Source organism: Drosophila melanogaster, chromosome 2L (assembly GCF_000001215.4).
Source record: "Drosophila melanogaster chromosome 2L".
Classification (NCBI taxonomy): Eukaryota; Metazoa; Arthropoda; class Insecta; order Diptera; family Drosophilidae; genus Drosophila; species Drosophila melanogaster.
Window position 1 is genome coordinate 9,708,910 of NT_033779.5, and position 24,770 is coordinate 9,733,679.

Below are 24,770 nucleotides of genomic sequence, written 5' to 3' on the forward strand. Positions count from 1 at the left end.
TCTGTGCATATCTCGAATACGAAATAAAATTATATTCCATTCAGTTTCATTTACATTTTCGTTGTTTATTATTTAAACCTAAATCAAGACACAGATCCCCCCGAGCAGACTCTTCGCTCACTTGCCCAGCTTGGAAGCCTTGGCAGCTGCAGCCGCCGCTTCCTTGCGTGCCTCCCGCTTGGCCGTCTTCCGGGCCTCCTTCTCGTTGGCCTCGATGGTTCGTCGCTTCTTGCGCAACAGCCATTCCTCCTTTTCCTTAGTCTGCTTCTCGCGGATGAGTTTCCGGAACAGATTGCGATGACGGGGCTTCACCATACGCGCTTGCAGGCGGTGCTCATCGACCTCGGCCTTGTGCACCTGCCGCTTGTTGACCTTGTGCACCTTGCCCGACTGCACGGACATCTTCTGTTTCTCCTCCTGCAGACGCTTGGTCTTCTCGTCGAGCTCTTCCTCCTCTTCATCGTCGTCTTCATTATCATCTTCATCATCCGGATCCTCCTCGTCTTCGTTGACGCCATCGGGACCGCCGTACTTCTTGTACTCAGCCGTTTCCTGTTGATAGGCCAGCTGCAGTTGCGCATCGAGCAGCTCTTGGTCCACAGTCTCCTCTTCCTCCTGAGCTTCGTCCTCGGAGTCGTCATCGCTTTGGGCTGCAGAAAAAGTAATAGTTAAATAGCTGTTCCAAAAAATATTTAAAGATCCTGTAACTTACCATGTGTTTCGATCAGGGAGGGATCCAGGAGGGCCTTCTCTTCCGGCGGTATGTACGAGTCCCTCTTGGAGTCCACGAATGGCGACAGGTGCGGTGGCAGTGTCTCGCCGATGAAGTACTTGTTAGTGGGCAGCAGCTGGCGCTGATTGACGCAGTCGAAGACCCACTGTGGCTGGATATAGTCGCGCGAGATGTATTGCGTGGTAATGCTGGGCCTGTCCACGATCTGGTGGGTGATGGTCTCATCACCTTCGTCATAGGTTGAGCCAGCGAAGATAGACGAGTCCCAGGACACCTTGCCGCCAAAGGAACGGATGAGGATGACTAGGGGCTCGCGCGGAACTTCGCGATTGATAAAGAACTTCAAGCCCTTGAATAGGGTGCGTAGACGGCTCACTTCCTGCGCCTCCTGCTTCATTTTGATGATGCGCTTCGAGTCGCCGTCCTGCTCCAAAAGTTCCATGTCAATGTCCAGCTCCTCCTCATCCTCCTGCACCTTGTCCGTGCGCAGTAGCTCGAAGTTCAAGGCTGCAATGCGGTCAGATACGAAGCTGGCCTCATCCTTCAGGGACTCTTCGCTGTCCTGAAGCACGCTGCTTGGGAATTGTGGTGGATAGGCCAGATTCAGGCCATGGAATAGCCGGAAGTTGGTGAAGCCCAGCATAATGGTGTAGAACTCCACAAAGATGGACATCACCTTGAAGTCCACCTCCTGGCGTGACTGTGGCTTGAACGGATAGTAATGCGGCACAATCCAAGTGACCTTCTGGCCCTTGATCTCCGCTTGGAAGTAGTAGCCTTTGATGGAGATGAACACCTTGCGCAGCGACTTTGACGCGATCACGTAGTGTAGGAACTCAATAGTCAGACGGCGGCACAGATTCGACTGCTCCCTGGGAATCAAGTGCAGCGAGGGAAAGGTGCTGAACAGAAAGAGCAGCGTCAGACAATCATCCAGATCCTTGAGGGCATCGATGAAGGTAGGATAGCGCTCTTTGACAATGTGATCGAGTTTGATTTCGGGAAACAGGGCCAATCGACGCTTCAGGTTGCGGAAATCCTTGATGGCACGATCGCGATTGCTCTTCTTGGCAAAGATCTGTAGAACATTTGGATTGGTTAAGGGTTCCGCGGGATATATGTATGTGTAGCTAACATACCTTGTAGTCACGCAGCGTCCACACAATCGACTCATGCAGCAGAAAGCGAATGTCCTTGGTGTGATAAAGCACCTTGATCTCCGAAGATCCCTTTTGAGCTCTACGCCTATGTTTCGGTTCCCGGGGATAGACGCCCTTCAGGATGCACAGCCTCCGGAAATCGTTCAGCGAGAGCTGGAGTTTCCTGAGCGCAGCCCGGCGACTAATGTACTGCGTAGCCTCACCGGACTCGTACTAAAAATATTTTAAAAACATTAATTTCCATATGGTTTCATGGGAGTCTTAAAACACATAACCTTAAAGGGGAAAAAAGTACGCGGAAAACAACGCAAACCTACCTTCTTGGGTCGTCTCATTGTGCCGGTTTATGAAAATGCACTTCTTGTCAAGTTAAATCTGTTCTATACAGATTTATTTTAAAGAAAACACGCTGTTGACCAAAACACACGTTTTTTGTGTTGTTGGTTTCGCGTGGAAAGGAAGTGTGACCAGTTCCAAATTGTTATTTAAAAGACCAGGTGGTATTGAAAATAAACCTAATTTAAACCGAAGGTGTGCAACTTAGCTGCAAATGGTACAGAACTTTGCTAAATTAAACGCAAAAGTGAGCAATAACAGTTTCGATATATCGATAGGTAACAGCTATTTTGATTTAAATTTAAATTTGAATATTTAAACAAAACGTTAAATAAAAGTGAAATTTATAATTAGAAGCAATACCAAAGACATTAAAGATAAACACGCGCATGCTGCCATTGGATAACTCATTTTATTGAATCTGTTTTTATTGTTTTTTTTATAGGTATTGTATTGAGAAAATAACATACAGTCTAAGTTTGTTGTATTATATAATATTCGTTATATATTAGTTAGTTTGAACATTAACTTCGTTTTTGTTTTCGCCACGTGCTTACTGCAGTCGCAATTCATTATGCTGTCTTGCTTGATAACAAAAGTTTATTAAACGGCCCTTTCTCGTTTGCGGCGGCTCTTCTACAACTCTGCTTTTTTTTTTGTTGAACATTCGTGTCCTTGTGTCGTGTTCTTGAGTGTCTGCTTGAGTGATTCTTCTGAGCTTTCAAAGCCTTGTTAACGGTTCGATGTAAATGTATCTGTATCTGCATTTGCATCTGCATCTTGCAGCTGCATCTCGCATCCTGCATCTGAGTGTGGTTTGTTGTATATTTCACCTAAATAACTAGTTAACATTTCGGTTTATTCGCTATAGCTTCGTTTTGATTTACATAAGGTTTTTGGGGCATTTGCCCCGCTCTACTCTGCGCCTTCTCCAGTTTACGATCCTTAAAATGCTTTATATAACTTCATATACGTTTGGTTTATATATATATATATGTATGTATATCTTGAGTGCCAGCCATATATGTTTGCATGTATCGTTAGAAATTGACTATATATTTGATTTGCCTTCACTCCATGCTCGATTTAGATGATCTCCAATTAACTGATGGGTATACGGTATACTGGTGAATTTGGTTCGGTTGCTGGAGTCGGGAATCGAATGAATGCGTGTTTCTGGGTGTGTTTTGTATAAAATCTAAATGTCGTTAACTAGACGTACTTGTATAAAGTAAATAACTCGATGTATTACACCATACATACATTTGTAAGTATTTATCGTTCGAGCTCTCTATGTATGGTTCGTCACAGAGATAAAGTGAGTTCAGCATTGGAATTGGAATCTTCGGGTGTGGGTGGATCTACTCCTTTGATGAGTAAGAAGTGGGTTTCAATTATATTTTTAGACTGAACTGAACTGAATATCTGAACTGAACTGACTTTAGCTCTCGTTTTCTGTTTTCCTTTCATGGTTTTTCGTATTATTCATATAAATCATTTGTACAATCTTATGTGCTAGAAGCGTATCAGTTGTTAAAATTAATGTCTGTTATTATAATACTCTCATTGTTTGCTATTAAAATTACACACCCATCTGCACTAATTACATGCCAGTATCGTATCGATCGGTCCGCTTGTGTTTGTCCCGAAAAAATACACATTTGTAAGGTAAAATTCAAAATTACAACGATCGAAACTGAACAACGGAAAATATACGTATTTTGGTGGGTAATGATAATTGTATTACACACGACGGCTATATGTTCACGCGCTATATCTGCTGACATCCGATGTCGTTCGGCTAATCGCTGGCATTACAAATAATAAACGCATCCGGTTTATACACTTATAAATTTGAAAACGCTATAAAATCTTTAAATTAGTCTACCAATATGTTAACTATTACTTTTTACTGGATTCATACATATATCATATATTCGCTTCATGCTTGCATTTTCGTTTAATCGTTAATTGGTAATCGTTTGGTTACCGCACATCGAACGAAATATCAAATCGAAATCAAATCGAAGCCGCTGAAAAGTTATTGTTTTCATGTGAGTTTTCTCTGCCTAAACAACGGACGCAACTTGAAACGTTCTCTAAATATTGTATAATTGAATATAAGTATTGCATACATTGCACTTCACGTGTTCTATTTGTATTCGTAATCGTATTAAGTATTAAAAAAAGTAATCCATTTGGGGCGTGTGATCGATCGCACAAACACGCTATGTTCTATACGCTATATGGTATCTGGTATGTATGTATGTATATGCTATATGGTACATATACTGGTATATAAAAGTTAATAAATATCCAAGTGTCCCATATACGGTTTAGGTCTAGTTTGTAGATTATTTAAAGCTGAAATCAATGATTATGTGCTCGTTCGTTTATTCTCGTAGACGTTATGTGTGGTATATCGGTTTTTTATGATCAAGACGATTGTATTTGGTGATTGACTCGAGGGCGTGATTAGTATTGGGCCAGATCAGATCAGATCAGATCAGATCAGATCTCTAGAAATGCATCCGAATGGTCTGTGCTTGTGTTTGCTAATTTTATTTGATATTGAAAACATCGAACATTGAATATCATCTAATCATGCCAATTACGTTTAAAACATAAACAATCAATTGGGTATACTTACGGTTGGTTTTTCTGCAAACTCAAAATTTGTTTGTGGACACAAAATTAGCAAACACAAAATTTGTTTTTTTTTGTTCTTTTTTTTAAGTTTACTTTTTTCACTTTAATTTCAAACAATGATTTTTATTTTCATAGTTAAATATTTCATAAAGTATATATAGCATTACTATATCTTTCGATTCGATTTGGTTTGTTCTGTTTCGTTTTATCGTTATTATTATTACCTTCCTTACGCTTCGTTTATGTTTTATGAACGCTTTTGCTAATGTTTCAACAATTTTTTTGTGTTTTTGTTTCACTTTTACTTTTACGCAATTATTCAACTTGTTAAAAATCTATAACCATAACAATTTCATATATATATATCTTTATATATATGTGTTTCTTGTATATATTTCCTCTTATTTACGTTGCTTTAAAGCGAGACTTCAACGCCATTCGACAATTTTGTGTGGTGTGCGCGCTTTTCGATGATGATTTGGGATGATTGGGAATCGGGGATTTTGTGGTTTATATTGGGTATTATAAATTTTCTAAACTTCCATTTGGAAGTGAAAGAAGTTTCTGGGAATAATCGTGTTATTTTAGTTCTCAATTCTGTTCGGTTTTCCTCTCGGAATATTGGCTTTTGTAGATAGAAAATCGGCGCGATATGTTTAAATGCACGTGTATGGGTGTGATAGCTCAGATGTGTGTGGGTGTGTGTGTGTGTGTGTGAGGGAAATTTTCAGTACAAGTAATTGCTGGGTGTGCTTTTCCATTTTCTCGTTAGGTTCTAATAAGATGTAGTTAAGTGTGAGAGTGTTTCGTTCTCAAGTATTTTATTTTTATATAATAAATATGACTTGGTTTTAAAGTTAATTTGGAAGATATTTTTTTAAAGGTTTTCTATTCGATTTAGTTTCTGCTATCCTTTGTTGTCTTTAGTTTAACATACAGCATGTATAAAAGTTTAAGTTAATTTGTTGTTTATTCTTGGAAGTTTGTCTCTGTTAAAGCCTGGCGACCAAGGCAATCTACTCGTGAGAAGTGAGCTTGCTAGTTGGGATACATACATATATCCAATATAGAAGGACTAAAGTCGACACTTTTGGAATTAAGAGCTACAGTGAGAAATGCTTGGAGTGGCTGAGTTGAACAAGTAACGAAGTGGTTAGGACAGAATAGGACATTTAAATATATAGTTTCAAAAATTATTTGTAGTCAACGGAAATTAGGGTACATTTTCTTAGAAAGTAAGATGGAAAGATTGAGAGTCAAAGTACGGTAGTAGATACATAAATACATTTTCCAAATGATCCGATATAGAGTAAATGAAAAGTATTCAAGGTCTTAGATGACCCTTAAGAAGTTCTCAGCCAACTTTCCGCTGGATTGGTACTGGGTTACTCTTTCGCTGATGAAGGGATGTTGTGTCTTCTATGTGGAGAGGATGGTGATGTATGTAAGTCTCGTTCGAGTTTTATACAATGTCTCCACCTCTCGTTCCCTCTGACAATCGCGTCGCTCCTGCGCTCTTCCGGTTCTGCTGTTATGCTGTGACCTCCGACCTGTCCATATCCTACATACATGCATATTTAATATTATCATTTATTTATATTTATATCTGTGTGCAATCGAATGCACTGCACCCATGGGGTGTAAGAGCAGCCACTTAGTTACGTTAATTCTGCATTCTGCATTTTGCATCAGCACATCGCATTGTTCAGTAGATACAGCATATAATTCAGCGAATGTGAATGCATATATAATTATTTCCGATGCGTTACAACTGCTTTGTGGGTCTTGATGTTCGCAATTTCGCAGTGAGATTCGCATGTCGTACATATAGGAGTATGCATATAGTGCCATGCCACTGCTGAATCCTCTAAGTTCACTGGTAATAAAAATTATTGCTTTCTGTTCTGAGTGTTTGTGTGTGTTTGTATCTGTATCTGTGTCTGTATCTTGTCTTGTTGCTTCCTTAACTTGACTGCGAGCCATATGCAAACGTCTGGATATCCGTTAGATACATTGCCTACTTAAGTATAGTTGCATATATATATAGTAAGTTATCTTCTGGTATATATAAAATATATATATATATTTATATATAAGTATGTTTATATTAAGGTGTATATATGTATGCGTTTTATGTTAAATTATTTGGGTTTCTTTTCCATTTGCATTTCAACGGTTTTGCGGCCACTTGGTTTTACGAGTTAAGGGTTTTAGTTTTAGTTTAGAAAAATGTTACGTACCTTCTAAATAAAGAGAGCAAGTTGATTTTGTTTTGTTTCGTTAAATATCGTCTTATATGTCGTTTATATATAAATACGTTAATATGCTCATATATATGTACTTGGGGGACTTCATTAAGCAAAAAGTATATGAAATTAGTTTCTTTTTTTTGTTTTTTTTTTCATGGTTTTTTTATCTTAGGCTTTTGGTTTTGGATTTGAAGTAGTCTATAATAAATATGGCTTCAATTTAAAGTTAAATTTAAACTCTGCTCCTCCTACACGCCAACATGAATCAGAATTAGAATTAGGACTAGAAACGGGATCAGAACTAGAATCATAATCATAACTAGAATTAGAATTAGAATTAGAATTAGAATTAGCATCGGACTGGAATCAGTGTTATCGATAATCATATCATAATGATCTGGTCTGGATGTATGGCAAATGCTTGGTAAGCAAATTGCTTAAAGCCCTACATTCGCTTCGATTTAGCGTTGAATTCGAGTACAACTGTAGCTAACTTTGAGAGTTTTCGATTTGTTCGCCTTGCTTGCTTGTTCAATAAGTACGCAAATTATCACTTAATCAATACAGGTCAATATATATGTATGCCATGTAAGTGTGCGTGTGAGTGGATATATAAGTATTATGTATAAGTCGTAAACTAGATAAAGTTTAGATAGGCTCTGGATAAAGCTTTTAGGAGAAATCTTAGTTAGAGCACGCAAATGAAAGGCTTTCTGCTCGATCGATCGAACCGAATGAGCTCAACACAAATTTTTGGAGGCTGCTTTTCATTATCGTATCGTATCGTATCATATCATATCATACCGTATATAGGATATAGGTGCCTTGTGCCGAGATATTCATATATATTTGTTGATACATACGCCTGGTATGCCTGGTTTCTTAATGCTTGTAGTTAAAACCCAAACGTTAGGTAGATAGTTAGTAAGTGGTTGGGAAGCCATTGTCGTGTTACCTTCTCGCTAGTTTTGGTAATTAGGTCGCAGATAGATACGATAGTTGGGAGCAAAGATTCGTAGAGTTAAGGATAGGATAGGGGGCTGCTTGCGTTAAAAAGCTGCGCTAAACACTTTAAAGTAAATGTCTTTCGAAAAAGAAACGCTGGCACTAACTAACTCGCATTTTGTTAACGTTAAGTTTTCGATTTCGTTAATTCAGTATCGCTTTTACATGTGTATGTGTTGTGGTTTGTGTGTATCTGTGAGTGAGTTTCTCTGTATGTCTGTGCGTCTGTCTGTCTGTCTGTCTGTTTAACAATTCGATTATTTAGCTTTAGTCCACTGTTAATTAATTTGTTTATCATCCATTAATTTGCTTGTATATAATTTAGCTAATTGGGTGTGAGGCTGACGGGGGTCCTCGTCTCGTCCTCGGCGGCATCCAGATATCCTTGGCAGGTATCCTTGCTGGCTCGGTAGCTCGATGGCGCGACAGCCGGGTAACTCGGTAACTATTGCCCGCTTTTGTCTTTGCCCCTGCCCCTTGTTTAAAAGGGGCACGTGATCACATCGTATTCGAACATCAGCGATACGGCGACAAAGGCAAAATACAACAGAAACATGGTGAAGCCCAACCCCTTGTTCATGCGCCAGCGGAAGCAGGCGATCGACATCACCACGAACACCAGCATCATAAACAGGATGGTTATGGAGCAGACCATGCCCACCGAGTTCACCTCGACGGGCGCCCCATAGATGATGCCGTACAGCAGCCACGGTATCGGCAGTCTGGCGAGGAGTGGGGAATGGTGAGGGAATGGCAAAGGGTATTCAACATATCCGGTTAGTTTCGCTTCTAGTTGTCGTCCACTATGGCCGGATGCCCAATACTCACCCCACGGTCACGTCGAATATGTTGCTGCCCACCGAACTGGATACGGCCATGTCGCCGAATCCCTTGCGTGCCACAATCACCGAGGTAATCAAGTCCGGAATGGAGGTGCCCGCCGCCAGGAAGGTCAGACCCATGACCTATCGGGGAGAAGAGAACAGAATGTAGATGGTTAATCAGCAGAAGGTACACGATTCATACGCATTAGGCTTTTCGTACACTCTAATGAATCACACGAATCATGGCTATGGTTTTTCTAGTTATATTGCTAAAAATAAAGTCCGGATAAATGTTTTTGTATTTTTCTGGGAATGAATTTGGTCTGCAACATTGCTTAAATTTTGATATTTTGAAGGCACCAAGTTAAATGTAATATCGTATATAGTATGGTGATTGTACCTCGGGCGGAATGCGCGCTGTGTCGCCGGCCACGTTGGCCCACCAGACCATCAGGTAGGAGAAGGCCGCTATCCACACGATGGAGCCAATGAAGGTGACCGGAAAGAAGCGCTTGCCGCGCGGCGTCCGCGTGTCGGGCAGTGTTAGCCACATTGGCACCAGGAGCGGGGCCACCAGGACGTAGGTGAGCCGCTTCCGCGCCGTATCCGGCCAGGCCATGCTCAGTGGTTCCGGCTCATCCTCGATTTCGGGCGCCTTTTGGTCAAGGCAAAGGGAAAGATTGGCGATTAGCGACTTGGACCGAACTCGTCTGTAGTCTGTTAGTATTTAGTATTAGCCGTAGTATATGGGTATATATATTTATATATATATATATATATATATTTATATTTATAATATTCAATATGTACGAGTAATACGGAATTTGTTGTATAAAATATATAGTAAAAAATGTGGGTGGGAGTGTAATTGTAGTAGTGAGTGATTCGAGCGAAACTCGGTGGCGGTTGATTGATATTTCGACGTTGGGTTCTGAGGTGAAATGCGTTCTGAGCCATGTTTACAGATGGTCATGAGTTGGTTACGAGGTAACAGCTTTTGTCATAGTACAAAATTTTGCTTCGCTTTCGAGCTTGCAATTAGATACGAAACGATGTTGTTTGACTTAGTTTGATTAAGTTTGGTTTGTTTGGGTTCTTTTGGGTTATTTCACTGGTGGACAGGCGTTTAGAGCTTGCTTGGCGGTATCTAAGTGGATTCGGTGTCGGTTCGATCGGGATACTTAGTGTTTGTAGAACGAGTGTAGTAAGTTCAAGTGGTGCACTTACTTTCTAGCAGGTCTACAATTAGGTTACGATACTGTTACTTGTGCTCAGAGAGATGGTAAGACTTTAAACGTGCAGAGTTCTACCAGCATCGCAAGTACAGTGGTACTACAGTGGTGCATTGGTACAGTGGACATGCTCAAGTTCGACTTGCAAGTGCAACAACACACAGGCACAGGTCTACAAGGTCGATCAATCGTGAACAAAAGTAGAAAGTAAAACTGGTTAAAAGAAGTGTCTATAGGTCTAGATTTCATATCACTAAGGCTAATGCTACTCGAAATATATGGTACTTGTGTGTGTTTTCACAAAAGCAACAATGTGTGTTTTTTTTTTTTTTTTTGGTTTAGTAGGTGATGATAGTCAGAAGCTTTGCAAATGCATCAACTAAGTGGAAATTTAACTGCGGTCTACACCTCACGCTCCTGGCCAGTAACTCAAGTTTCCCAGCTGGTCCCAACTATTCCCAGTGTATTTTATTCTGTTTTATGAACTGATTGATATGGGTTAGTCATTGAAAACCCTGCGGTTTTTGAACCTGACATTCTGGGCATTCAGAATTAATCATCACTCAACAAGAGCTGATTTCATTTACGATTTCTATACATAGAATGGACGGACTTATCGCTTAAACGATATAAATAAACTATTTGACATATAAAATAAAAATGAGTCAATAATCTTTCAAATTGTTTCCTAAATACCTATATATATTTTTTTTGCTAAATTCTAAATATGAGTTTTTTCTTTTTTTTTTTGTTTTTTTTCTCAAGAGGCCACTGCCAAGGAGCTTTTGTGTAAGACTCGCGTGCAATTGTCAGATATTTTCATTGTTATTGAGTAGAAAAAAAAAAAAAACATTTTCGTTTACTATAAATTTGTTGCAAAAAATATAAAAGTAAAGATTGTATGCAATATATAGAAGAGCGAAGTTAGATAGATATAGAGAGAGAGAGATAGATAGATAAGAGAGTTCAATAAAAATTGTTTATGAAACTAACTTTGATGCTAAATTTGCGTGTCTGAATTTTGACCCTCTGCTCAATCCAGCTAGGACGTCGACCACTCAACGATGGCTTTAGTTGATTGTTCAAGATATTTTATAAATTTATATGACAAGTTTTTGGGAGAAGAGTACACATTTATAAGTATATATATAGCGATTTTCAAACATAAGGTTTTGGACCAAGTCCAGGGCCAAGTCCATAGAATCAGATCAGTTATGGAAATAAAACTTTGATTAAAACTTAGGCTGTTAGAAAAGTAGAAGACTTTTTTTTTGGGGGGAATAGACAGATAGATAGATAGATAGTTTGGAAAGAAGGCTGTTCACAATGTTTGGTAGAAGTGTAGAGGTATTCGGGAATTACGTAACAAACACATACGGATCGGGAAAGAGTGGTAGAAACACAAACACAATTTGCTGGTCGTGGGTAACACTGTGTTTTATATATTTTTTTGTAAGGATATTCTTTTACTTTCTTCAAGACCAGAAGCCCAACTCGGAAAATTCGGTTTAAGCGGCCTTCGCGGCCAGCCATGTTGTGTCTAATTGTGAGTCGAATTCAAATGAGGTCGCAGTAATTGAGGCGAGTCAGCACCTCAGAATTTTGTTTGTTTGCTTTGTGTGATCTTTGCATAAATCAAATGAAAGGAATGTAATTAATAACCGACTAGGAAGCGGGTTGCTTAACGGCAAGCCGAAGTCAAAATACCCTTGCAGATGGAGTTGTACTTTAGAAATTAGTTTAGTTGGTAAACTATGCAGCAGTTATTTCTGATTTAGTTACTCTATGCAGAATATCCACATTCATGTCAATATATATGCAAAGTTTTCTTTTAAGGAATATTACTGCTTCATCGTATGCAACCAACTGAGTTTGCACGTTGGAATCAGCTACATGTTTAATATTTGATCGTATCGAACATGCATGCATTGCTGCTTGCATCGTGTAACCTCAGCTTCAAGACAGACTAGGATACAATTGTTCCTTGAACGGATGATGGAACTTAGTGACCCTCTGCTAGAGATAGGGTATATTGTGCCCGCAATGAGCATCCGGAATGCAATGCTACTAAGGCTGCTGCTTTTGCTGCTGCTGATTTTGCTGCTGATGGGGGGGCCAAAGCCAAGTGCTTGCGCCTATGCATAAAAATGTTCGCGTTAACAAAATGCCAGCGATTACAATATGCGAGTTACGATATGCGGGCACACACGCTGTGTGGGTGGGGTGTGGTGATCGGTGGTTTTTTGGGCGCAGCTACTTTGCATTGAAATGACTGCATCGCGCATTAGTGAATTATGAATGGAAATTATAATATGCAAGGCACTGTAACGACTTTGGTGGTACTCATCGGTTATTGTTATTTGTTGGGTATTACTGTTGATGTTTTTTGTGGATGGTTCAACGCTAGGTACGATAAACGAAATTAGGTAAAGACACAAAGCAAATGAGTTCCAAATGGGTCATACGGTATAAGAGTATGCAAAAATTTCACTATTCCGAATTAGCTCTTCTTAATCTGGGCAAGACAAAACACACACAGAGATATAGATAGATAGATAGTTCGATAGAAATGGATGGAGGGTGGTAAGATGGGGGCATGAAGATACTCCGAAAGTAAGGGAGATAAACATACACAAACAGAACGAAAGAAAGTTTGAGAGGTGGATAGGAGGAAAGTTGAGGCGTGTATGTATAGTGTGTGTGTGTGGTGTGTACGGTAGAGAAGTGTGTGTGTGTGTGTGGTGGGGATGGGTGGGTTGAACAGTTGTATGGAAAAGAATTGAGGCACAAATCGTTGATTAGTTTAAGTAAAGGTAAGTTTAAGGAGGAAATTAAAATCCATAAAAAGTCACACATAAACGTTGCATGAACACACTGACAGATCTTTTTGGTTTTTTGATTATTTTCGCTTGTCGGGCCTACACACTTAGGAATTTCACATTTTTGAACCGGCAAAGACAGTAGGAAACGATCAAGGGAACACATAAGAAAGAAAATTGGGGAAAGAGTATACATCAAAACATATATTTAGGTGGGGATTAAGAAAACACACCATGTTTCAGTTTAGAATCAGTTCAAACGTTGCTTCAATCAGTTAACCAATCAGTTGCTCAATCAAACAATCGATTGGCAATGTAAAGGAATCATGCCAACAGCTAGAATTGGAAAATGGTGTGTACATAGATTTTTGTAGATCGCTTGAACTGGTCGCTAAACTCTATCTGGGAATATAGGTAACGCTTCCAATTGAATATATCCGATTTTAAACATTTAGGCAATAAGTTTTACGATATGGACCTACGATATTCGATAATATGCAATTCCATGAGTTATCCGTTAGCGATAGTCGGATTATCACTGAATTAACTATTTTACCGCGACAGTTTTTAAAATCCCGCCTATTTTCAAAATTACGACATTCAGATCCGTTCGATTTATAATAACTTATCCGATTTGTTGCTTGTATGAAGAATGCAGCGCATTTTGTGTGACACAATCAATCAGTTTGTAACGAAAGCACAAGGTAACCGAAAACTCAAATCAAATCAATGGTTATTCGAAACGAAAAGACATGCCTAAGGAAAATCATGAGCATCATATCATTAGCACAATCGTACGGATTACAATGGGGCCGAAACGGAAATGGTCATGGGGCGCACTTACCGAGTCGAGGGTGGTGTCGATGTTCCCATTGGGACGATCGGCGAGCGTGGTCTCCTTGAGATTGATCTTGACGTGATTGGCCGCCGAGGTGGTGGCACCACCGCGCTGTGGTTTGGTGGCATCCAGCAACACCTTCAGCGAGGCGATGGCGTGCAGCTGCGTCGCCTTCTCGTCCACTTTGCCTGGAACATCATCTTTGTCATTGTAATTGTGTGTGGTTTTTTTTTTTTTTTTGCGGGTGTTTCGATAAATAATGCAGTGTTTTTGTTTATTGTTTATTGTTTGTTGGTACACAAAACACGAGTGAGGTGTTGGTGGTGTTGGTGTGTGGCGAGTAGCGGTGTTGTCGTTGTAGTATTTGGTTGTTGTGTGTGCGGTTACGGTATTCGGTATTCGGAATTCGGTTTTCGATATTCGATATTCGGTTTTTTGTTGGCACACAACGAATTGAGTTTTGAACGCAAAATCCAAGTGTTTATTTTTATTTGATATATTTTTTTTTGGTTTGGTATTTTTATTTTTGCGAAAAATCAAAAGAAAAAAAGAAGAAAAAGAAAGAATAAAATTGCATCGATTAAAATCAGAAATAAACGAATTAACCCAGTTACGAGTTTCATTTTCAGATTTAGTTTCTTTCTTAGATCATTTAATTTACAATCAAATTCACTCATTTAGGGTATTGGATTGGATCGTTCATATACGCAAATATATGTCTATATGTATATTGAAAATATTTTATACAAAATGTTGATGTCAGTTGCGAGACAGCATTTGGAGGTTGCTTGAGTAAGTTATTTAGCTAGGGGGTACAGTCTAGTCTATAGAGTAGAGTACGGGTTATGACAGATTAGAGCGGAAGAGAGCGGGGAGAGCAGAGAGCGGTGAGCGGACAGCAGAGGGGAGGGGTTCGTAAGCTGACTAGGACTACAACTAGGACTATATGTAACTAGGATCTATACTAAAAAAAACACTACTAATATTTACCGTGTCAGATTCTCATGGGTTTTTTGGTCTAACTTTTGTCTCTGAATCAATCCGATTCGATCTATTAAGTGTGAACTTGTGTTTTGCACTAGGAGCTGATTAAATATTCAAGATTTTGATCTGTTTTTCGATGATGCTTGGGGATCGGACGGGGTGTTCGGATGGATATCAATTCAATTCATTTCAGTTCATTTCGATTCGATTCAATTCGGTTTTTTTTTGTTGTCAATGCGGCGTGAAGTTCTCGTTTTGGAATTTACACTTTCTCAGGGGACCATCTGACTAAATGAAAGACCCCTTTTTCTAGCATTTCTCTAGGTATATACATATACATATGTGTGTATATATGTTCACGATTCCGTCTGACTTACAACTAAGCTTAGCTTACATTTCTACAGATCGTATGTGTGTGTCGCGATGGATGAATTTTAAAGGGTACTCTTAATAGTATCGCTATGACTATCTTTGGTTTTAATACAGACCTAGAGAAGAACATGCTCATACTGATAACTGAGCAAAAGCACGTCTAACTAACGTTCGCGATGGGACTTGTGATTTGGGTTGCTCTTAACTGGACTGGTAACTGAACCGAAGTGGCAGGGCCATTAGACAAATCTAACGAGATCATTGCCATCGGAGGTTGGAAAATGATGATTTCCGCCCGTCTCTGCCGGATTTCCACCGATTGCAGGCCCAAAAACACAATTCCCATGCCACGAGCATATCGAGCCGAAAGAAACACACATATAAACAATATATGACGAACATTCCAGTGACAAAAAGCGATCCGACCTATGCAAAAACAACCTGAAACAAGCTCGACTAGTCGCACATGCAGTCGCAGCTCGTTAATAGTTTAAATAGTTTTCTATCTACTCGGGTGTGGAGTGTGGATGGATGGGTGTATAGTATTAAATATTTACTATATGGTATGAGTCTGAGTCTGAGTCTGAATCTGAGCCCCTAGTCCAAGTCGAAGCCGATTTTGAGCAGCGTTGCTGCGAGCCAATTGCACTAGTTGCTAACCAATTACAATTTCAATTACAATTACGATAATGATTACATTTAACACATACAACACTAAAAACGCATAGTTAATATATGTACAGTATAAATTGTTTTGTTTTTGTCACGCGTCAAACTCAACTCAATCCAGCATTCAATGGCATAGGTACTCGAACTATGGCATATATTAAACCTGCAATGTATCTTTATATCTGCATTGAATTTATCTAGTAAGTATGCCATTGAACTGAGCGAACAAACTCTAGGAATTTGCAACTATAAGTTCTCTATGCTAGATATATAACGCATATGTATATATATATATTTATATATAGATATATTGATATAAATGTAACTCCAAACTGACATTGAACAACATAAAATATTTTCGTTATTTTGGTTTCATTTTTCTTGTTTGTTTTTCTGCTTTTATTGTTTTATATTTTGGTTTTCTTGTTTGCAACAAAATGAAAAACAAAGCCGAACGTAAGTAAGTAGCGTATTTGTGAAGCAATTGCAACTAAAGGCAAAGGATTAAACCCTTGTGGCCCGATCTAATAAACTTAAGCTAAGATCCGCATTAGTTTCCAACTGACTGAATCATCCAAACAATTTAAATGGGGAATTTTCGAATTGAAAACTCAGCTGTCAGTTAACAATGAGGGAATTATGCAGGTGCATTTTGCCTGAGTTAATATATTCCTGACAATTTAATTGTATTAATTAGTTTAGCTCCTGCAAGCGATGTCTGTACATCTACTACGAAGTTCTGTCTGAATGTATTTAGTAAACATCTCTTGATTTGAAACCAAATTCTTTGTATCTGTAGCTTTAAAGACCCTGTAATAAGTTAGCACATATCTAATGGTTGAGGTAGGCCCACTTGGAGCTACACGAATTCTAACACTTGGCACCTGCGAACCTTGGCGAACACGCCCCTGAGCTGCCTCATTTCGATTCGATTCGATTCGATTCGTTTAGTTTTCTGTGGGCCATTGCCGTGGCAACGACACTGACGACGCCTTTCCTACATATTCATGGGATTTTCAGTAGCCACACTCGATTCGCACCAAAATCAATGTTTCGATTGGAAACTTTTCAGAATTGCAGAATCTATTCAATGGTGGGGGCAGTAACAATATCGCGATGACCTTTTCTCTTCCTGCCCCACCCGAAATCAAAGGGTTAGTGCTGTCAATCGCGCCGCTTTCCTATTTTCCCCTATTTTTATTATTCTCTTTTTTTTTTGCTTTTGGTGCTAATTCTAGTCGACGGAACGTCTGGGCCTGGCGTGCTAATTAGGTAAGTGGCTCCAAGGTCGCCATTAAAAAAGTGAACCAAAGCCAACGAAAGCCAAAACCGAATTGAAAGAAAAAACAAAACAAACCGAACCGAACTGAACTGAAAGGCAACAACGCAACGCAAATGAGAAATGGAAGTACGAGTGGAAATCGGAGCATAGACATAGATATAGATACAGATATAGATATAGATACAGAAACAGAAACAGTAATTGGGTAAGAGCAGCAGAAGTGGAAGGATGAGCGAAAGTAACTTCTGGCTGGCAAGTCAAACATCCAATTAGAAGGAATACTGAATTTACACAGAATTTTAGGATAACCCGAACACAAAACGGGAAACTGAATTTATAACAATTTTACTTTAGAACAGATATAGATAACAAGTACAGGTAGTAAGTATATATAGTATAGTATATAGTATATAGAGTAGAGTTCTGGATGTTATTGCATTTGTATTTATCTTATTTTTGGATGTAAGCGTGGCGGATTTGGATTGCACTGAGTCACAAATTGTAAATAGAGATTCATTTTTTTATTTAGTCTATCGGAAATAGACGAAAATTTAATCATAGGAAAGCTGTGAAACATTTTGTTTATAGTTACACGTATTTAAAGGCTTTCATGACTTTAAAGGAAACGTTCAAGAATATTACTCATACGGCATGTATACCATTTCTAAAATTCATTGCTTAAGTGCGTTGGTATTTGCGAAGGGATCAAAATAAATATAATTTAATTCAAAAATTTTATTTCTTTTTGATTTGTACAATTTGCTTATCAGTGCTGGAGTGGCTCCGGAATCGGGATTGTGGTTGGGAAGCTCTGGGTGGTTAATGGTAAGCCGGGTATCGGGGTACTTCGTTATGGGGACTTTTAGTAGCATTCATTTTTTTTTTTTTTTTGGTTCTTTGCATTTTTATTTTTTGGCATTTGGCTTGACTTGTGCAAAACACACTGTGGCAACTCAACGAACTTACCATCGTGTAGTGGATCTATCGTGTGTATCATTAGCTGTAACAGGCCGTGGCGGAACTTGGCACCGGTCTGAGTACTACCCGAGGTGCCGCCCCCGCCGCTGCTATTACCTGTGGCGCCCGCATTGCTCGATCCGGGCGGACCCGAGCGGGTTTCGCTGGCCGCCCGCGATGTTACGGAACCGCCCGGCTGGGTGGCCATCGATGTTTCCGATGAGTTGGCCGCATTACCCTGCAGGTGAAGGAACGGAGAGAACGGTGGGTGGCATGGGTTTTGCGGTTACGGTATCGGTTTCGGTATCGGGTTTATCGGGTAACGGTTACGGTTTCGGATTTGGGGTTTTTTTTTGGTTTTTTTTTTGATTCGGTTGAGTTTTTCGAGTTGTGGTATTTTTCGAGAGAGCGGTGTAATGTTTAGTTATTTTATGGTAAGCATATTTCGAGAAAAAGGTGAAAAGAAGAAGAAGAAAAGTTTATTATTGCAATTTGTATAAATTTACAGTTGAGTGTAGCTTTTGTTTTTTTTCTTTTCTATTGTCGCATGTATCTGTAGCTGTTGTTGTAATTGTTCTTGTTGGTGGTGTTGGTTTTGGTGTTCTTGTTATTGTAGTTGTTTGTGTGACTTAAGAACTAATCGAATCGGTAAGTGCAAGTTGGGAGCCAATATCTGAACAGAACTCAGGAAACATCAACTGATAATGTGAACGAAATAAGAAACTCAAGGTATGTCGAAACGTAAAATGAAGATAAAACAAACAATCGGTTTACCACAATATTCAACAAAATACGTTATAATATACGGACCACTTGCGATCAAACTGTGCAGCTGATCTATGGAGTATAGTACAGTCTGAGGATTATATATCAGAGAGATCGACGACAGTCAGAAACTTGGTTTCGATTTGGCTGTTTGACATACTGTCAAAAGTGGATGTTGAACAGTACAAAATATATAGAGTTTCTGAATGTTTTTGTGCAACAAAATAAACATATCGATCGGTGCGGAAAACACTTTCATTATTTACAGAAGGAAAGTAGGTGCTATGGATCGATCTTGGAAGTATTCGGAAGAGACCCCAATGACCTTGGGCTCTTTACAGAGATGAAACACATGAGTCGTATATTACAAAATCAAAATGATAAGTTCGAAGATGAGGAAACAAAATACGTATAGATGAACACTTTTCGTTTTTGGTCGTTGGAAATTTTTTCTGTTTGTCTGTTGCAACAGTTTGGTTGGGTTTAATACATACAAGCTTTATATATGACTTTCTTTTTGGTTTTCATATATATTTTTTTTCAGTTGCTTTTGTAAAACAAAATGTACACATATTGTTGTATTTTTTTTTTATATATCTGTATTGATATTTGTCAAAGCGCAGTGGGAAGTTTTGTTGTATTTCATTTTGCCTTCACTATAATCAAAAAGAAACAGATAAAACACAAAAACATTTGGAATAACTTTGTCGGAGAACTGAAACCGAAAAATACTTTCAATTGATGCGAATTAATAGTTGGCACATTAGCGAAGGAAGCGCAGGCAGATGAGGGGTATAAATCGGATTTTTAATCGAAATTTGTGGTTCTAACTAATGCAATGCAAGGCAGGCACTACTAATCGTATAGCTACGAATATCTAAAATGTGTACTGAATGAGGCGGGAGGTGACTAATGGGAGGTACTCTAATGAATGAATGGAAACGAAACGATATGATAATTGGCCTGCTTATACTATATAGTACATATATACTATGTAGTGGTGTAAATGAGTCCGATCGCAGAACGAGTCTTTCGTAACTCCCATTCATAAGTCGACTGGACTGAAGCTGAAACTGGAACTGGCACTGAAAGTGAAGCAGGTGTAGGGCAAGTCAAGTTCAGACCCCTCACCATCACCACCAACATCACCATCTCGTCGACTTAACAAGTGGCTCGTGCCCAGGTGAACTACCCCAGTGTGGCTGATTATAATGCTAATTAATGCCCAGTCATGTTGTTGATCGGACGAAGTAGCCTCTAGCTAATGGTCTGGGTTTTCTGATCCAATCACACTCATTCACGATTCAAACTAATCGCATCCACTGACGCAAATTTTGAATACACCTGTGAAATGTGATGAATATCTCACAAGTTTTCATGCCCAAGAGAAAGAACTCTCTCCATGGGGATTATTCACCTTGAACCTGTTCCAAGATACGGGCTGTCAGATCGTACAGATTGATTTCGACAGTGCAATTAGACGCAATTAATGAGAGACTATCTATATTAGCTGCAGTCGTGTATGAAATCACCCCAAAAGTATTTTATAATATCGAAAATTCATCACCGTTCGGAGACAAAGACGAGGGGCAATTTACCTTACCAAAGCGCTTAAATCACATAATGAATTATTTAAGTCCAGCATGAATCACACTACGTAACTGCAAAAAAAAAAAAAAAAAAAAAACTCAAGATCAAGACTCAGCTCGAAATTTCGCCTGTCAACCTGAGTGGCTTACCAAATGATCTAAGAGATGCAAATCCGCAAGACAAACAAAACGCTCAAATTGTCACTCAACCTGTTTGCACATTATAATGTAATTCGATTCCAACTACGAGTGGATATCTCGGAAGAGAAATCAAAATCGGCATCGGAAGAAGTTGCCAACCAGCCAGGGTGACCCCCAAAGCCAGTTCCAAGAAATGGCGCAAATATTCCTGGGATCCACTTGTGACGTAGAGCCCATTTGTTTACGCTCCACTAGTGGAATGATAAAGCGTTATCCGACTGATAACCGGCTCAAAGGCCCCACGACGATGCACTCACTTGGGCACTCGGGTGCTTAAGTCTGAGCCCGACTTCGGATCTTGGCAGTTCGATTGCGGTCGGTGCTGTAATACGAGGGTTTATATATAGCGCGATGAGGCGCGCGTCGTCATTTAGTCACGAAGCCTTAACCAAGCCGCATCGAAACGCGAATAGATCGAAGCCTAGCCACCATGTTTCAGAAAAGGATTATCGAGCTGATCACGGTGCTGGTGTATTGGGTGATCATCACGCCCACCACCTACAAGTACTGCACACAAAACGGAATAATTAGGATGAGCTTTGACACCCTGGTTGGCACTGTGGGCGATCACTGCACCCTGGCCCTCTGCCTGATGATCGGATACGTTGTCTTCTACCGTATCATTATCTTCATTTACATGAAGTTGAAGGTCTGTGACATTCGGATGTGGGATGAACTGCAGCGAGCCAAAGAGGATCCGGAGGCGCATCTGGACAAAAAGTCCTACTACCAGCCCGTCTCCACCGAGAATATCGATGTCGTGGACTCTGGCAAGAAGAAGAACAAGCCAACGACTCCGAAGATGATAAGGACCATCAGCAATCCGCTGCTCATCGAAAGCGATCTGGCGCGCATTCACATCAAGCACGAAACACGGCCTTTGGAAAGTGCCACCCTACCCAGACTGCAGCAGGCAATGGTCCACCCTAGTCCGAGTCCCAGCTTGAGGAGCGCACCACCAGTGCCCCAAATGCAGAAAAGTGCCACTCTACCGAATCAGCACAGCAAAGGTGTGATTATGTCTCCCAAAGTTCTAATGCCCAGAACTCAACAGGTGTAGACAGCGAGTGATTAGTGCTTTAAAGTGTGCTCATGATTGCGATTACCAGTCTTAGTTTCTGTGAAATTTTGAGCTCAACTTAAGAGGACTACGTCCGCATTCAAGTATTAGCTACTGCCCAAAGATCGATAATCGAAATAAACCCGAAATTAGTCAATTATCACATTCCAGTGTACTCGTTCGCGCGAGCTAAATTAATAGTTTAGTTAGTGAATATATTTATTACTAGACGTAAGACAGATATTGTTATCCATGCGTAAATATGCGTGAGTTTATTAAAGCTAAATAAATTAAATGCATCTCTTGTAAAACGAAATCTCTGTTATTTTTGTGGGACAAACGGGCACGGAAAATCATAAGCCTATAGGTGAGTTGGATAATTATGGCGTTATGAGCTTTAGCTCGATATTATCATAAATCCTATCCATCAATGTTGCAGCAGGTTCACCCTAATCCAAATCGTATCTTGAAATGTGCAGCACTTAAGTCACAGACACAATAAGAATATACATCCAATATTAAAAACCCACTACCAAGTTTATAATCTTACATAAATGAGTTAAAAATTAAATAATATTATTGCAAGGACCTTTTTTGAGTGGACAAGCAAACTCTATATACCTCGTTCAAGATATTAACCTGCAGCTGTGAATGATACGGTGTGCACATGAGTTGTGTTAGACAGAGCAAGAAGCATCGGCAATGTTCTAAATAAAGGTGTTCTACGCATGCGTACATATCTCGTTCTTCTCCCACACTCAATCCGTCTCACTCGCTCTCGCTAGCAGCATGCAGCGGTATGGGTTCGAGTCCCGGCTGAAGTCTAAGATCATCAACAACAAGATCAAGTTCAAATTCAAGCAGTGTGTGCAAGGTTTCTTTCTGGGATTCGGATTCACTCGCATGCAGAGTACTCTTCGGGTCGTGTCAGGAGTGTATGCCCCGTGTCGTTGTGTCTGTGGGTGTGTGTGAGTGAGTGGGCGTGTTCGGTGGGTGTGGGTGTGGGTGTGGATTTACACAAGTCGAAAGACGCATAGCAAATCAAACGTTTGGCTAACAAATGGAATCGAAGCTAAGTACTAAAAAGGAAATTAGAAGTATAACTAGTGAGTAGAATTAAGATTACTTCGATAGCATGAAAGAATAGTTTAATAATAAGAGTAATGATAAAAGTTAGTAGAACTCGGAGGTGCAACGCAGCCGGATATAACCAGTTAGCCAAGTTCTTTTCAATATCGTAAACACAAAGCACTTTGTTAACTAGCTTTTGTAGGAAAGATCTATGCATCGATTGCAGCAATATTTTTTCCATAGGATAGGCAGTCAAATCGGTTTCGTATTCTTCCAGAAACCGGTAGAATTGATATTTATTTCAGATACGTGATCTCAGTATTCAATATATTCCGGAGGATCTAAAATGTTTAGTTGCAAATATAATTCCAACCGGTTAAGTTGTACCTTCTCAATGGGTATTTTTAATTAGACACTCCCCGTGGGATCGACAAACCGGTTTTGAGTAGAAAAAACCTTAAAGATGGGTCTAGAAATGCCATATAGGTGAGTAGACCGATTTCAAGCTGTAATGAAACTTATAGTGGGTCAAGGCGATGAACGAAGATCGCTCTCATTCATTATTTCCTGGACCTGATTTCGAATCGCAGGTGAAATTCGAGTGGAATTGGGAGTTCCACTCTGAGTGACTGTCGTGCTGTCGTTCAATGCCACAGCAGCAGCAGATACATCTTAGTCACAGACGTTTCTTCGATGATTGCAACAACGATGGCCCTTAGTCATAACGACTTAGCACCTGCTAACTGGTTAAAGTCCGGCACGCGCCAAATGCTCGCATGAAACTGAGATCGAGATTGAGATAGGGGGGATGGGGATACGGATACGGATACGGATGGATGGGTGGATTAATAGGTGGGAAAAACATACACAAAACGAAAATCAAAAACGAAATTTCGTTCCTGGCAAAGGATCTTTGTTTTCGTTTTAACTTTGATTCTTTTCTTTATTCATTTGGCACACAAAATTTTGGCTTTCAATTTCGCTTTCTCTTTTACGATCTTCTTGATTTACGTTTTTTGTAATGGTTTTTTTTTTCTCTTGGAATTTATTACGATTTCAAAACTTTTCTGTTTTCGTTTTCAATTAAGAATTATTCGAGATAGAGAGAGAGAGATTTGTTGGAACTTTTGGTTTGATTTGATTTGATTTGAATTGATTGATTGATTTGATCTGAATTTGATTTGTTGCAAAAAAACTTCCCAACTACTTACTGCTGGCATAAGTTGATCTGTACTTCTGACGCGAGTCACCTTGTTTTTGGTAATCATCTTCTTGACGCACGTCTCCACCTGGACGTTCCACTTCATGAAGGCCACGTAGCCGATGTAGATGGTGAACAGGATGAGGGCCTCCCACCAGAAGATGCGGTTATCCCGGAAGAAGTAGATCAGCACCAGCAAACTGATGCTGTAGAACGAGCAGTCGCGGAACAAAGGCCACCAGGTGAGCGACAGGACCGTCTTGGAGAAGAGCGCGCACATTCCGATCACAAACAGGATGTTGAACACGGCGGAGCCAACGATCGTACCAATGCCCACATCATCGAACGACACGAAAACGCCAATCACACTGGTGAAGAGCTCGGGGGCACTGCCACCCGCCGCCATAAACGTCGCGCCGGCCACATCGTCCGTGATGCCGAGCTTTTCAATGATTACGTCAAGGGAAGGCACGAAGAATTCATCACAGACAATGGCCAGCGCCACAAACATATAGATCACCCCAATGATGTGCAGGATGACAGCGCCGTTCTCAAGCTGTTCTTTCGTGAATAGATCTTTTGGGAATAGTGGCGTTTTCGTGGTGGTCGAGTTATCGTTGTGCGTGTCTGCAAGAATATAGGCGAATAAATGGATTAGACCTTGAATTGAAAAGTGCTTAAGTTTAGTCCTTGGCTTTGCTACACTTCCTTTGTTGTTGTTCAAGAAACGTTTTCATTTTATTCTCGAAAACAACAATTGAAAGAGATAATTGA

General features: G+C 39.9%; 3 protein-coding genes across 8 annotated transcripts in view; 1 reads left to right on the top strand and 2 right to left on the bottom strand.

Annotated features, from left to right (window-relative positions):
- Positions 1-11: 11 nt before the first annotated feature.
- On the bottom strand, positions 12-2,362 carry CG4364 (uncharacterized protein). The gene is made up of 4 exons (NM_135461.4): positions 2,211-2,362; positions 1,873-2,106; positions 713-1,811; positions 12-650 (listed from the first exon to the last, which is right to left on the bottom strand). The coding sequence occupies exons 1-4, from the start codon at positions 2,226-2,228 to the stop codon at positions 118-120; spliced, it is 1,884 nt and encodes a 627-aa protein (NP_609305.1). The 5' UTR covers positions 2,229-2,362; the 3' UTR covers positions 12-117.
- A 240-nt stretch (positions 2,363-2,602) lies between these two features.
- Positions 2,603-24,770, bottom strand: part of Nckx30C — a 34,984-nt gene continuing 12,816 nt past the window's right edge. For 2 of the 5 annotated variants that reach the window (NM_164870.3, NM_164869.3), the window contains exons 3-8: positions 24,007-24,623; positions 18,119-18,347; positions 13,852-14,033; positions 9,357-9,611; positions 8,961-9,097; positions 7,281-8,854 (exon numbers count right to left, since the gene is read on the bottom strand). In NM_164870.3, the coding sequence (NP_723483.1) occupies positions 8,614-8,854; positions 8,961-9,097; positions 9,357-9,611; positions 13,852-14,033; positions 18,119-18,347; positions 24,007-24,623 (1,661 nt within the window). In that variant the 3' untranslated portion in view covers positions 7,281-8,613. Of the gene's footprint in view, positions 8,855-8,960; positions 9,098-9,356; positions 9,612-11,181; positions 11,257-13,851; positions 14,046-18,118; positions 18,348-24,006; positions 24,624-24,770 lie in introns of all 5 variants that reach the window. The other 3 variants (NM_143754.5, NM_001201832.2, NM_001273367.1) reach the window with 3 other exon arrangements.
- Positions 21,031-22,036, top strand: CG13116 (uncharacterized protein). 2 transcript variants are annotated; one of them, NM_135462.3, is made up of 1 exon: positions 21,031-22,036. In NM_135462.3, the coding sequence occupies exon 1, from the start codon at positions 21,095-21,097 to the stop codon at positions 21,722-21,724; it is 630 nt and encodes a 209-aa protein (NP_609306.2). In that variant the 5' UTR covers positions 21,031-21,094; the 3' UTR covers positions 21,725-22,036. The 2 variants fall into 2 exon arrangements, with proteins under 2 accessions (NP_609306.2, NP_001260297.1); NM_001273368.1 differs by having other exon boundaries at positions 21,031-22,001.